We start from the raw sequence: 15,420 nt of genomic DNA, 5'->3' as shown, positions 1-15,420 counted from the left end.
TCTTGTAAAATGGGGCATAATAGGTCCCCTTTAAGAGTAAAACCGTCCTCCGTTACTCAGTTTTGATGAACAAAAATGCAGGCCCATCCATCTTACTGACAAAAGGGAAGCAATTGTTTTTATTGCATGATTGAAACGTGTATAAATATCTTCTTATAGTCAAAGTTAAAGTTGTGTTTGACTATTATAGTCTATGCCTCTGGTAAATTTACCATACGTTTTACATAGTAACATTAACATAGTAATATTAACCACACAATGGTTTACTTCTCATGGTAAAATCAATGTTACCTTCTTTTTTTTCTCCTTTCTTTTTCTAAAACAATGGGATTTGTAATGGTTAAGTAATAATAACTACAAATAATGTAGTTGTAATAAAAATTAAAGGGGTTAGTTCATCCAAAAATGAAATTTCTGTCATTTATTACTCACCCTCATGTCATTCCACACCCGTAAGACCTTCGTTCATCTTCGGAACACAAATTAAGATATTTTTGATGAAATCCAAGAGTTTTTTTTTTAGCCCCCATAGAAAGCAATGTAATTACCATCATTCAAGGTCCAACCTTAATGTTATAAAGCAACGAGAATACTTTTTGTGTGCAAAAACAAAAATAACTTTATTCAACAAATTCGTCTCTCCCATTCGATTCTCCTACGCTGCTTACGTTCCAGGTTCTACGTCAGAACACCGACTCAGTATTGGCAGATGCTGTTCACATAAGCAGCATGACACATACATGTGATGATGACGCAGGAGCCGGCCAATACGGAGCCGTCGTTCTAACGTAGAACATCAAAAACATCTTAATTTGTGTTCCAAACCATTACGGGTTAGGAATGACATGAGAGTGAGTAATAAATGACAGAAATTTCATTTTTGGGTGAATTAACCCTTTGATTTAGTAGATATTGTAGATTTAGCATCTACAATAAATCTTTAGAAATCTCAGTTACTTATGTTATTGTAACTATACAAAAACCATGATAAATTTCTAACAATTGCCTGAAGAGGTCACATGGCTAGAACAGCATATCAGAGCCCAGGCTGACAGGATCAGTAACACATTTACTCAGTAAGGTAGACAGTGTTAGATGAGGGTGGAAAACAAACCCTTTTATTATTGGCTGTGCAGTTTAAGCCTCCAATCAACAAAAGCTATGATTCTATAAGTTAAGAGAAACTATTTCACTTGCTGATGAGTGTCTGTCATATAACCTCTTATGCAAGAAGGTGAAGTCCCAAGGTAGGATCCTCAGACACGACAAACAAAGTGCTCTCTGATGTCTTTTATTACCTGTAAAACTGAACCTGTCTTCCACTGTACTTGTCATTAAGGCCACTGATGATCAGCTTGGACCCATCCACATGATAATCTGTTCCTTTCTCTTCAAATTTCACTAATTTAAGGGAAATTTGCCCATTATTAAATAAAAGAGGAAACATTTTCTTCCAAAAAAAAAAGCATCTCAATTCACCACAGCATCTCAATTCCTGAAAATAACAAATGTTGCAAGTAGGCCAATGGTCAACCAATGTCACCCTAGTATGGCTCAAATCACAAATACAGGCTGTCATTTGGACAGCAGTGTTGAAAACACCCACAGTGTTGAAAGGTTTGAAAGGCACTAACATGGCTCCACTTCTTCTGTCTTGATATACCTGAGACTCAATGCTGAGTGGTTAGCACCAGGAAAGAGAAGCTTGAGAAAGACACATTCCAGTTACTGAAAATCAAACAAAAAGCAAACAATCCATTTATCACAGAAAGGCTAAGAGTGTGTAAAATCTGTAGGGTCTTCATTAGGCAATGATCGGATTTGAACAACGAGTACAGACTGTATTCACACTAGTTCTCAAACACTGTCCAGGAAGGGGATTCGCCAGGGATTGGTCCTCCACATTACACATCTGTGCAGCTAGCAAAAGGAAAGTCTCTGAAATCTTGTCAAATCCTCCAATTGATTTGTCAGTTGTACTGGAGAACAGATGCAGATGAGATGATGTGCATAGGCCAGAGGATCATATGCAAAACACCCCCCAAAAAAATAGACACACACATCCACACACACTCAAAAAGGTAATGGCTAACAGATGGCAACCGGTATCCTTGATACTGACATAGCCCTATCCATATGCATGCACACACACACACACACACACACACACGGTTCATGGCATAATAACCATCGCAAACATCCGTCCTCTATTTTTGTTCCACAATCCTGAGCAGCTTCATGTTTAGCTTATGAAAATCAGTGTCTGCCTTTTTAAATAGACGTCCCAGTGTTGGTGAGAGTGTACACCTATCAGTGCTGCCCTCCCACAATGCATTGCTATAGTCCAGTCTGAGCCAAGAAGTTCAAGCCCTGTACTGTTCCTGCCCTTCTGGCCTTTCACCTCAACCCTCTCCACAAAAGTTTTGATCTCATGCAGACACGTTGACGTCTCGCAGGGCAATGGTCCCGTTGGCGGGGGGGGTCTGTGGGTGAGGAAGGGGCAGAGGGTGGTAATGCGAGTAGAGATGGAGCTGTGCTGGTGTTGAGGGCGCTGCTTTGGAACAGTATCTGCTGAAGTGTCCTACGTAGATTAGGGTGCAAACGGGCCTGAGTTTGATAAAATACCTCCACAGCAAAACACTTCATCACTCCTCCGCACAGATCCTCATAAAGAGGCACTGTGTACATCCTTGAGGTCTAGAAAGAAAAAAAGGAAGAGGAAAGTTAATAGACTACCCAGTGCAAAAACAGATAAGATAAAAATGTATTATCTCTGTCTACACTACACGAATGAAAACGCATGTCACATGACCGTTCATGCACACTGGGCATGTGCGTACAAGTGTAAACAGTTGCTTCTTGCGCATATAGGTAGTTGCAGTATTAAAAAAAAGCAGAGTTTCACTGCAGAGTTGCTGCTAAAAATGGCAACAAAGCCAGCAAAGATTGCAGTTCAGTCTCCATGTTATTGTTTACATGGTTGTCAAGGATATTTACACTGAAACACAACCCTGGCATTTTCAAAATAAAATGGGCTCTGCAGCATTTTCAAAAGGCTTCGTTTTCAAGGGGCGAAAACGAAGTAGTGTAGTGTAGTGTAGTGTAAGTACACTGATTCATAACGCTCCGAATCTTCCTGAAGCATTGTTTTGAAATCGGCCATCATTAAATAAGTCGTTATTTAGTTTTTTTTGCCGCACCAAAAATATTCTTGTCGCTTTATAATATTAATATTGAACCACTGTACTCACATGAACTGATTTAAATATGTTTTTAGTACCTTTCTGGATCTTGAGAGAGGAAGTGTCATTGCTCCCTATGGAGGCCTCACAGAGCGATCGGATTTCAACTAAAATATCTTAATTTGTGTTCCGAAGATTAACGAAGGTTTCACGGGTGTGGAAGGGCATGAGGGTAAGTAATAAATGACAGAATTTTCATTTTTGGGTGAACCAACCCTTTAAGTAAAACTTTTAAATATTAAACTAAAACCACCAGTAGGTGGCAGCAAGTCACTGTTTTTATGAGTGAGTCATCGAGTCATTCATTCAGTAACAAAACAAGTGGCTGTGAATTGCTCGCGAAACAGACGTGTGTTGTAGTTCTGCTGTGGTTTTCGTTAGAACTATTATTTCATTGCAAAATGCTAACAGTACTGTGTTTAAAATATATGTTTTGGTTTTTTGACCTGTTGTATAATAATGTCACGTTTGTAGTCATGTGGATATTGGGGAACAATTGCATTCTTGCTCGTTAACATCATTAAATACAAGAACTCACACAAGGAAAGTTTGAGTCTTAAATCAAAATTAATCCACTATCTGTGTCTATATTTGTTCTTCATGCGAGTAAGTGATAAAATCCCCACTTTTTTCAAAGGTGCATTGTCGAGAACAACAGTAATTTACTTGTGTGGATACAGTCATTTTTGACTGCAAATTATGAGATAATTTGATTAAATGTACTGCTATTTTGGCAGTTAGAAAAACATACTCGGTTTTAATATTATTTTAAGATAGAATTAAATGAACTACTCAGCATTTTGTTCGCGTACCCCCTTTTGTCACCTCATGTACCCCAGTTTGGGAACCACTGAATTAGAGAAATTCATAAACTTATTACAATTTCTGAAGTTGAACTCTAACCATGCTTAACACAGTACACTTTAGAAAGCGGTAATCAATACAGCATGCTTTTCATGAAGCAAACGAAGAAACCAGCCAAACTGGTTGTGATTGAGCATATCTCTTTGCAGCTCTGAAAAGAGACATGACGTCATAAGCAGTCAGTAGTCAGAGACTAGCTGAGAGTGTTTATTAGAAACACTGGAATGTGGATGCCCTTAAAGGAAAACTCAGTTTATACTGAAATCGAGAGTACCAGTCCCTAGCTTCGTGGTGTTTGCGCCCTCTAAACACTGGCAAAACAACATACTGACTTGCTTTGTATTATCAGTTACAGTACAAGAGCCACTTCATTCACAAAACTCACATGTTTATGCAAGAAGCTGCGGACTCGAGGCAGATCAGGATAAAAGCTGTTCCGCACTATAATCTGCAGCCATCGAATCTGGACTTCAGCGTTCATACCGTCCAACAATGCAGAGTAGCAGCTTGACAAAAGACTCATCACCTCTGAAAAGCCAATCACATTACAAGAGAAGTGTCTAGCATCCTATAAGTGCTTACTATGAAATGAATGTCTACAAATTGCGCGATGGACTCTTTAATACCTTGAGGCAGAGGTGAACGGTCGAGAAGTCGGTCCAGAAAGAGGACGGTCTGAAAGGTGCTCCAGGAAGAGAGGTCAAACGTAGCAATCGCTTGGGGGTCGGGGGTGTCTGTGCCCCAGAGGTCACACAGGTGCTGAACAGGGCCCGTTAGAGCTCTGCCCGCCGAGAGATCTGGTTCACATAACGGAGGACCACAGCCATTTAGCCAACGCTCAAATTCCAGTCCTGAGCGAGAAGGGAAGCAAAGGGAAAGGAAGAAGGAGGGGAAGAAGTGTCACATTTCTGTTTATTTAGCCTCCATCTCTCACACTGCTAATGTTGCTTTGACCCCTCACTGGGTGTTATGACTGGCTCATCAGGGAAATTCCTAACTGAGGACAAATGGAGTGCAGTGAGATGAGTAACTATAAGTGTCTCTGTGTGTTAATCATCATCTCTGACAGCTGTCGCAACTCACCCTCTCGTTGAGCAACGCAGCTCTCCTTCAGCTCAGGGAAGAAGCCAAGGAAGAAGTCCAACAGATCCTGAGCGATTACGCTGGTGAATCTGAACTTCTCGATGTAGGCCTACACAGTGCATGGTGGAAGGATTCAGAACATTCATGTGCGCATGTGGACTATGCCAATTATGTCAATGTTTGTCATGTTTCTTACCCTAAGAAAGCTATCAAATTTCTTGATGTCGCCACACAGCTGAGAGAGGTAAGAAACAAAGCAGAAGCCTTTCTCATAGGTGAACAAATTCATTAGACTGCTGGGGTTTACACCTTTGCAGAGAGAGAAAAAGGAAAATGGATAACTTGGTACATTGACCCAAGAATCACGGGTCTGACACTTCACAAGTACATTATAAATACTTGGGCACATTTTCCAGACAGGCTGAACTTTGCAAATGAGTATTTTCCTTGCTTCTGTCTTTCTGAAATCTGAGTAACAAGGAATTTTAGATGCATTTACCATACAGCTATTTCAGGTGTGTGGAAAAAGCACCAAACGCCAAACCGGAGTCTCTTTCAGACTCATGCAAGAGCTGGTTTATATGGTTAAAAAGGTTGTACCTGGCTCAAATTTGGCCTGCAGCTTACTGACAGGATTGTTGTCTCCAAGAAGACGCATCTGTCTGTGAAGAGCATCTAGACGGAACACCGTCTCAAGGCAAGTGAAGGCTTCTCCTGAATCAAAGGATTAAGGAGATAAATGTAAGGAGAGCATTGTGGGATATGGATAAGCCTACCCTGCTGAAATATCCAGCATAAACCAGAATGAATTCCATGCTGGTTAGAGCTGGTTAACCAGTACAGTCATGCTGTTCTCAAGTAAAACTGAGCTGGTGTAGCTAGTCCCTGGTGACCAGCAACCAGCATCCCATGCAAGGTCCCAAACATACCTTATGCTGGTGACTGGCAATGCTGGATTTTTCAGCAGGGTATATATGAATAACTGCGCACTTAGGTTTTGCATCTGCTGGGGCACAACACTGGCATCTTTGTGAAATGTATACATAAACATTTCCAAGAGGCCCACATGGTGATGGTTCTCTATGGTTGGACTGTGGAATATGTGTGAGGATGTGTATACCGTAGGCCTCTGTGGTAATGCGCCTCTGAGCATAAGTGGCCAGACCCTCACTGAGCCACATCTCTTCCCAGGTAGCATTGGTGACTGCATTGCCAAACCAGCCGTGAGCAATCTCATGGATGACATCAATCAGCAGAAATTCCTGACTCTCCAGTATGGAGGAAATTATGAAGGTAAGACAAGGATTCTCCATGGCAACGATGGGGAATGAAGGAGGAAGGAACACTATGTCATACCTGTAAAGAGTGAGACAGGTTAATGCCTGAACATGACAAGTGGCTTGACGAAACAAGGAGAACAAAGACTGACATGACAGAAAAGAATAGAACTGACCTTCCCCATACATAAGGGCCAAAGAGGCCCTCTGCCACATTAAGCCAGCGCTCCACATTGCCGCCCAGTTTACTGACTGCACACGTCAGGATGCAGGGCTCTGCCCACACACGACTCCTAAAAGCAAAGATATTGTGATCGAGGTAAAGCATTGAACAACTGCTAAGACCAGCCTTTCCAGAATGGTTATGCTGGATAGTACTGGTTTGTTCTAATCTATCCGATGAACCAGCATAGCCATGCAGTTTGCAAGAAAAACTGAGCTGGTAAAGCTGGTCATTCAGCATGGTTTTTCTGAGAACCATGTTGACCAAGATAGCATGTTTATGTCGGCTGATGTGGTTTTGCCAGTTAACTGTGGTTAAGCAGCCTATTTGAGACAAACCAGCACATTTGCACTTTCCAAAACAGCATATGCTGGTATCTAGATATTCTGTTATTCTTTTCAGCAGGGATACTCCATCTTAGTGTTGCCAACTGCAATACCAAGTCAGTTTTCAAAAGATGTAATATAAGTCTAAGGTGTCCCCTGAATGTGTCTGTGAAGTTTCAGCTCAAAATACCCCATAGATTTTTTTAATTAATTTTTTTAACTGCCTATTTTGGGGCATCATTAACTATGCACCGATTCAGGCTGCGCGGCCCCTTTAAATCTCTCGCTCCCTGCCCCCTCGAGCTCTCGACTATATTACAGCGCATTTACAAAGTTCACACAGCTAATATAACCCTCAAATGGATCTTTACAAGATGTTCATCATTCATGCTGCATGCATGCATCGATTCCTGTGAGTATAGTATTTATTTGGATGTTTACATTTGATTCTGAATGAGTTTGAGGCTATATGCTCTGTGGCTAACAGGCTAATGCTACACTGTTGGAGAGATTTATAAAGAATGAAGTTGTGTTTATGAATTATACAGACTGCAAGTGTTTAAAAATGAAAATAGCGACGGCTCTTGTCTCTGCGAATACAGTAATAAACGATGGTAACTTTAACCACATTTAACAGTACATTAGCAACATGCTAACGAAACATTTTAGAAAGACAATTTACAAATATCACTAAAAATATCATGTAATCATGGATCATGTCAGTTATTATTGCTCCATCTGCCATTTTTCGCTATTGTCCTTGCTTGCTTACCTAGTCTGATGATTCAGCTGTGCACAGATCCAGACGTTAATACTGGCTGCCCTTGTCTAATGCCTTGAACATGGGCTTGCATATGCAAATATTGGGGGCGTACATATTAATGATCCCGACTGTTACGTAACAGTCGGTGTTATGTTGAGATTCGCCTGTTTTCCGGAGGTCTTTTAAACAAATGAGATTTATATAAGAAGGAGGAAACAAGGAGTTTGAAACTCAACGTATGTCTTTTCCATGTACTGAACTCTTGTTATTCAACTATGCTGAGGTAAATTAAATTTTTTATTCTAGGGCACCTTTAAAAATGTGATGCTTTGAGCACTGTTGAGCGGATTCGTAAACAACTCTGATTGGTCATTGTGTTCATGCACTCATCATATATGTCTGTGATTGAATTTGAAAGCACAGAAGTGTTTAAATGTGAAAGTGTTTTGGGAGTGGGAGTGTATAAAAGCAGGCGTCTATCAACAGACCTGCTTTCAAATGCTCCCGTGTGTAACTGTGCAAGCGCTCGGTGAAGCGATCATTGATGTCTATTTACAACATGTTTTTAAAGCATTGTAGCCAATCACAGACATATCTGATGAGCGAGTGAACACAATTGCCAATCAGAGGTGTTTACGAATCCGCTCAACAGCGCTCAAAGCGTCACATTTTTTAACATTTCAGTACTGACTTAGTAGCACGGTCGATACTTTTGACAACACTACTCCGTCTTTATGTACCTGGGCCCAATGTCTGCATGCTGTAGGTCTCCTGCCACCAGGGCAACCAAGTAGGCTGGGACAGGGTACTCCATAGAGAACTGGAAAACCCTGTCCTGTTTAGAGTATGCACTTCTTGAGGCACTCATCAACACTGTGACACCCTCTGGAACCTGTAACGCAAACACATACATCCACAAACATAGGAGATCTGCCTTCTGAAAAGTATATCACGCATATACAATACACATGATCTACAAAAAAAAACAACACAAAGATATTTTGGTGGATCTGAGCAGCTTAGATAGACTTACCCTAACAGTGGCAGAGTAGGTGCTTTTGATGGCCGGCGTGTCAAAACAGGGAAAAAATGACCGGTTGCAGACCGAGTGACCCTGAGTGAAGACCAATGGACGGGTTTGTCCACATGTCAACTCTGCATCCAGCCACCAAATCTGAGATGAGATGAGAGAGTACCTTTGACAAATGTTCTCTGAGAAAAGAGATTTGAATGTGCAAGTGATTCAAGATTAAAGTAACAAATCAAATGTTCTTAGGGTTTCTAATGGTTGAAGAAAGTTTCATGGTTTATAGATAGCCAATGAAGCACTATAATTTAATTTATTGTATTATATTGTTGCAGACAGAGCTACCGGTGAAGCAGTTGTGAATCCAAACATAAGTTCTTGATATAGTTGCAGAAACAAAAGACAACTACACGTATACAGGTGAGCAGCTAAAAATTGCCATTCGTTTGTATGTGTATTATGCCACTAAAATGACAGCAATAAGAATGACCTGTGGCCAGTGTAAGAAAGCTAACAGAACTGTCACTTGCTCTATAGAGTGGTGCACAGATGACGTATTTTTGTAGGCCATCCCAAAGTTAGCTTCACCCCGGTTTCCTCTACAAAAACCCAATAGGATTTTTCCATTGGCTTTTGGATTATTGCAGAAAATAAGGTCTGTGACTAACAAAAGCTTATGATTCTTGCATGTTTTGTTCGTCGTGATAATCTTCACACAAATAAACACGACTTCTATGAATTTTGAAGCGCAAATACAATTGGCAGAGGTCAAAAGCTAAACATAGGCTATAAAGGAACTACACCCTGGTCCTTCGACTTCAACGTCACCATCACTAAGCTTCCAACAACTCTTTCAGTCTTTGTTTAAAAACATTTTCCCTGAAAGTTTGAGTTATAATAATTTACAAAAGCGCAATTTTAAACACAACGAGGCTGTGGAAGCGACTAGTGAGTAGATGAGTTTACCTGTTCGGCTGATGACGTAGTCTCTGTAGTCCCATGAGCTTGTGTTCACCAGACCTTATTTCAAACATTTAACTAAAAACCCATCCAAAAATCCAAATGGAACCGAAGGTGTTTAAAATGCTAACTCGTTTCAAGTTTTGGCCTACAAAAATACGTCATCCCTGCACCACTTTATAGACCAGTGCTGTTCATTTTGATATTTAAAAGGACCAGTTCTTGGTCCTAAGCTCTGGAATTCCCTACCTTTGTCTATTAGACTTTCCCCTACTCTTTCTACACTTAAATCTTCTCTTAAAACATACTTTTTTTCTCAGGCATATGTGTAATTTGATATTATTTTTTTTTGTCTTAAATATTGTTTTATATTGCATGATGTTCCTGTCTTATTTTTATTATTTTTGTTTTGGTTTCTTTTGATATTTTATTATTAGTGTTTAAATTGTATTGTATGAGGATATTTTGTTTGGTATGTTGTACAGCACTTTGGTCAGCATTTATGCTGTTTTAAAGGGCTATATAAATAAACTTGACCTTGACCTGTATGAGTCTGAACACTCCACTTTTTTGAAAATAGGCTCATTTTCCAACTCCCCTAGAGTTAAAGAGTTGAGTTTTACCATTTTCAAAGCCATTTGGCCGATCTCCGGGTCACTTTTAGCATAGCTTAGCATAGTTCATTGAATCTGATTAGACCATTAGCATCTCGCTCAAAAATGACCAAAGAGTTTCAATATTTCTCCTATTTAAAACTCGACTCTTCTGTAGTTACATTGTGTACTAAGACTGATGGAAAATGAAAAGTTGCGATTTTCTAGGCCGATATGGCTAGGAACTATAATATGGTTCTCAGAAAAACCATGCTGATATACAAAAAGTGTTACCGCAAGACCCGGAGATCGACTGAATGGATTCAAAAACAGTAAAACTCAACTGTTTAACTCTAGGGGATTTGGAAAATGAGCCTATTTTCAAAAAAAGTGGAGTGTTCCTTTAACGTGTTTTTATGCATTACAATCTAGTATATTTGGTTCTCTGTGATGTGTTGAATATTGTTGTTCAATTTGTAAAGAATTATGCTGATTTTAGCTGTTCACCAAGACAGTGTCAACTAGCTGGTTATTATAGGTGAGGTTTGATCAAAATTGTGATAACGGCTTGTTTTGGAAGCATCAGTGAGAGTAATGTTTTGCTTTTCTGGGTTGAAAAAGACTTTCCCAAGAAACACGGTTGTCATGCTTACACATTATAGCTGTATAGTTTTGCGAATTAAAAACCTTGTGTTGATTTTTTTTTTTTTTTAAACAAAGAAAACTAAATGTAAATGTTATTTCTGGCACAAATAAAACTTCTCTGCTAAAAGGCTTTGTTGTTAGAGACATTAAAAGGTTAGTTCACCCAAAAATGAAAATTCTGTCATTTATTACTCACCCTCATGTCGTTCCACACCTGTAAGACCTTCGTTAATCTTCGAAACACAAATTAAGATATTTTTGTTGAAATCCGATGGCTCTGTGAGGCCTCCATAGGGAGCAATGACATTTCCTCTCTCAAGATCCATTAATGTACTAAAAACATATTTAAAATCAGTTCATGTGAGTACAGTGGTTCAATATTAATATTATAAAGCGACGAGAATATTTTTGGTGCGGCAAAAAAACAAAATAACGACTTATTTAGTGATGGCCGATTTTAAAACACTGCTTCATGAAGATTCGGAGCACAAATGAATCAGTGTATCGAATCATGATTCAGATCGCGTGGCAAACTGCCAACGGCTGAAATCACATGACTTTGACAGCAAAGTCATGCTGCCAAAGCCTGCAGATTCGATACACTGCAGATTCGATACACTGTTTCATTTATGCTCCGATGCTTCAAGAAGCAGTGTTTTTAGGGCTGCACGATATATCGCATGAGATTGTCACGCGCATTTCGTCAGTAAAGCCGGTTCCCTGATTACAGCTAAATCACCATCACCTGCTTTCAAATGGAGCGGCATTTAATAGACAGAGCCGTAGATCACTGAAAAGCCACGCAATATCGCGTTCATTATCGAAGGCGATTCATCTGCGATATGAACGCGATATTGCGTGGCTTTTCAGTGATCTACGGCTCTGTCTATTAAATGCCGCTCCATTTGAAAGCAGGTGATGGCGATTTAGCGGTAATCAGGGAACCGGCTTTACTGACGAAATGCGCGTGACAATCTCATGCGATATATCGTGCAGCCCTAATTGTTTTGAAATCGGACATCACTATACAAGTCGTTATTTAGTTTTTTTGGTGCACCAAAAATATTCTCGTCGCTTTATAATATTAATATTGAACCACTGTACTCACATGAACCGATTTAAATATGTTTTTAGTACCTTTATGGATCTTGAGAGAGGAAATGTCATTGCTGGCTATGAAGGCCTCACGGAGCCATCGGATTTCAACAAAAATATCTTAATTTGTGTTCTGAAGATGAACGAAGGTCTTACGGGTGTGGAACGACATGAGGGTGAGTAATAAATGACAGAATTTTCATTTTTGGGTGAACTAACCCTTTGAACAGTGATAAAAACTAAAAAAACACAAAAAGAAGCGCATAAGGTATGTTCAAAATGAACCCCCTCTGTGCAAGTGGGCAAAGAGATGTGCATTACAGTACTAATAACAATAAATATTTTTGTTTTTGTAATCAACACATATCTATCCATCTTTAATCCTACTTTTAAACATGTTTAATACAACCCTAATTCCAGTAATTACCTCGTGCATTCATAATCATGACCTGGATAACTCTAGTTATCTACTTAAGGAGCCATGACACTACACTGAGGTCATTCTTATCAGTATAGCTCCAGAACAGCCACTGGTGTCTATCCTAACATGCATCTAATAAATAAATAGGATGATTTCACAACCATGTCCCACAAAACCTATTTAATAAGGCAAAACAAAGGCATAAAATAATAGGTGATTATCAGCATTAAGGTTGCACCGAAGGGGTATTTTTAGTGGATATTGGCACTGTGTACAATAGTCAAGTTATTATTAGCGTGTATCAGTGGCAGTTCGTCAGCTGTCACCGCGTTGACCTTACCGCAGGGCCGTCTGTGGTAGTGTAGCGGATGGTGATACGGAAAGCCCGGTGCGGCCGGATCACCGCGGCCGGGAGGCTGATGTTCAGAGAGGATCCGTAATCGGTGAACGGTTCTACTCGGTAGGTGAGGGACAAAAACACGTCAGGAGAACCGGACGCGCCGGGCACCTTACAGTCCACGGAATGAATTAATAGCGAAGGATGCGTGTCCAGAATGAGGGATTGCACGCCGGGCTGGACGGGCGTGAGCTCCAGAACCTGCCATCCCGTCATCCTCTTGACGGCAAAGTTCAGGTGGAGGTCCAGATGGAAATGTCGGAGTTTAAAGCTGTGGAAGTTGGACGCTGACGCGATGTCCACCAGGCGACAGTGTGCCAGACTCCGGCCGCCCTCGCAGGACTTGCCGGGCACGGTCAGCACTTTGCGGCAGCAACACAGCGTCGGCCGCTGAAGCTCGGCCATCGTAAAGTTCGGCGAATAAATACACGATACCGAGACGACAGCGTGAAACTTTAAAAGCGGCGAACGCGCACCGCGGTCGTCGAGCTCGGCGGAAGACAGATGAACAAGCGACCGAGTTAGTTACATTGTTGCTGGAGTTAAAGGGGCGGTCGAGGCTGGACACTCAGCAGAGGAGGAAACCGAATGCAAGAAATGAGAATAAAACGGACAGGAAAAGGCATTAAAACAAAACGCAAGTCTATGTGAAATCCATTAGAGCCGTAGACACGACTGAGTTCAGCCCTCCGACCTCCATCTAAAGCCGAATATATGTGTGTGAATGTCCCGCGGCTTGCAGTCCGTCCCGAGAGCCCACGGAGAGATCGGTGAAAACTACCGGTAGAGGAAGAGACGCATAGTGAAGCCCTGATGAGCAGAAATGATCGGAGTTAAGTGACTCCCTTAGAAAACAGGAAGTAAAAACAGGGGAGGAAATCACTTCGAGACGGGAAAGTTTTCAAGCTGCAGGGGGGCGCTGCGGAGCTCGGACAACATCCCCTGATGAACCCAAAACACCGTCCACCAGTGGACAAATGACATGAAAACAACACGAGACTGCTTAATAGTTGTTCTGTGTACAGTGTTGTAATTATATCCACAGGCCTACATGCTGTTGCACAGGGTTCAGACCTGAGTCATTCCCAGAGGTGTCACCAAAATATATTTTAAAAGTTTTTTGTATTAATTGAAATGTCTCCTTTAATAATACATTTTATCTTTATATTAGATTTTTTTTTTTTTTTCAGCTGACACCACCTATTTTGTCATGTCCCTCAAGGCCTTCTATGAAAGTGTACTTGGGATATGAATAATAAAATGAGAAAAAAATGTTTGACATTCCCATAAATATCCATCTGTGCTTTTTTGCTGGTAATGTTAAAGTAAATTCATGATTATTCATTAAAATCACATCATTTAGTTCCGTACCTCAGTAACCCCTCAACCCCGTTACACAAACCATAATGAACTGATACTTATGTGACATCATTAATAGGAAGTGACATCATAGAAATCTTCTGAACAACATTGTGAGCAAGTTACCACCTTCTTTAATAATTATAACTAAATTATGTTGTGAAATTGTGTTGGTCAAGCTTAACGACTCAACCCCCTTACATCAATTAAAGATAGAAAACTATTACTTGTGAAAATTATCTTTGATATTTCAACATTATTCATGATTTCTTAATATCATGCATGCAGTGGCCAATTTGGGCAAAAAATCACAACCCCGTCACACTTATTACTATTTTTTATTTATTTATTTATTTTTAAGTTTATGAAAAGTAATTTAAAGTTAGTTGAATTCTGTCTGAAATGTTCAAAGCAATCATAAGAATACTGATTTTAGTTCAAATTCTGAAGTTAAGCCTTTGATCAAAAATGATGAGGTTGCTGTCACAAAAAGTGCCCATTTCAGGCTTTAGTATAGCAAAAGTGTGAGATTTTATGTAACTTTTATATTTGCGATTACTGAATTAGTGTGAGGGACGTCTGATTAATAGGACAATGTTGATTTTATCACAAATACATTTTATAATAATATTCAGAGAGCTCCCATAGTGTCCATAACTTAAAATAATGACCAATAATAAAAGGGATTTGATGCCTGAGAAAATATGTTTTTCTGGAAGTATGTCATTAATGTTGTGGGGTGTTCAGAAAAGTAATACATTTTGGTAAAAAATCTAAAAATGTGTAAATCCAAATCGTACCGGTTTCGTGGAATGACTCAACTAGCAATGCAAAAATATGAAAATTGTGTCTAATACTGATAAAACAAGAATTATTTTCATATTATGGGCAATAACCGATAAATGGCTGACATTAAAATTATTTAATTCTAAAAACACACAGTTATCTTTGCTAAAAACAGTGTTATTAAAATAAAGGTTGACTTAAAGATTATGATTACATTTGCCTCATCTAAAGCTCCTTATTAAATGCAATCTAAATGTTAAAAATAGGAATAATGGCCATGCTTAATTAAATATCCAATATCAACTGATACCTATAAATTACAAAAATCATCCAAAATTGTACCTATACATTGTGCATCA

General features: G+C 39.8%; 1 protein-coding gene across 1 annotated transcript; it reads right to left on the bottom strand.

The window, feature by feature from the left end:
• Positions 1–1,091: 1,091 nt before the first annotated feature.
• rnpepl1 (arginyl aminopeptidase like 1) lies at positions 1,092–13,873 on the bottom strand. Its single transcript, XM_048168477.1, is given in 12 exon segments — positions 1,092–2,480; positions 2,482–2,697; positions 4,492–4,634; positions 4,733–4,957; positions 5,190–5,298; positions 5,386–5,498; positions 5,790–5,903; positions 6,310–6,545; positions 6,643–6,759; positions 8,519–8,670; positions 8,812–8,952; positions 12,860–13,873. Coding segments are annotated over 12 exon segments (2,079 nt in total). The 5' UTR covers positions 13,322–13,873; the 3' UTR covers positions 1,092–2,429.
• Between the last annotated feature and the right edge of the window lie 1,547 nt (positions 13,874–15,420).

The sequence above is a fragment of the Megalobrama amblycephala genome, linkage group LG19 (assembly GCF_018812025.1).
Source record: "Megalobrama amblycephala isolate DHTTF-2021 linkage group LG19, ASM1881202v1, whole genome shotgun sequence".
NCBI lineage: Eukaryota > Metazoa > Chordata > Actinopteri > Cypriniformes > Xenocyprididae > Megalobrama > Megalobrama amblycephala.
The sequence above is the reverse complement of the archived record's forward strand: the minus strand, read 5'-3'. Positions and strand labels throughout refer to the sequence as shown.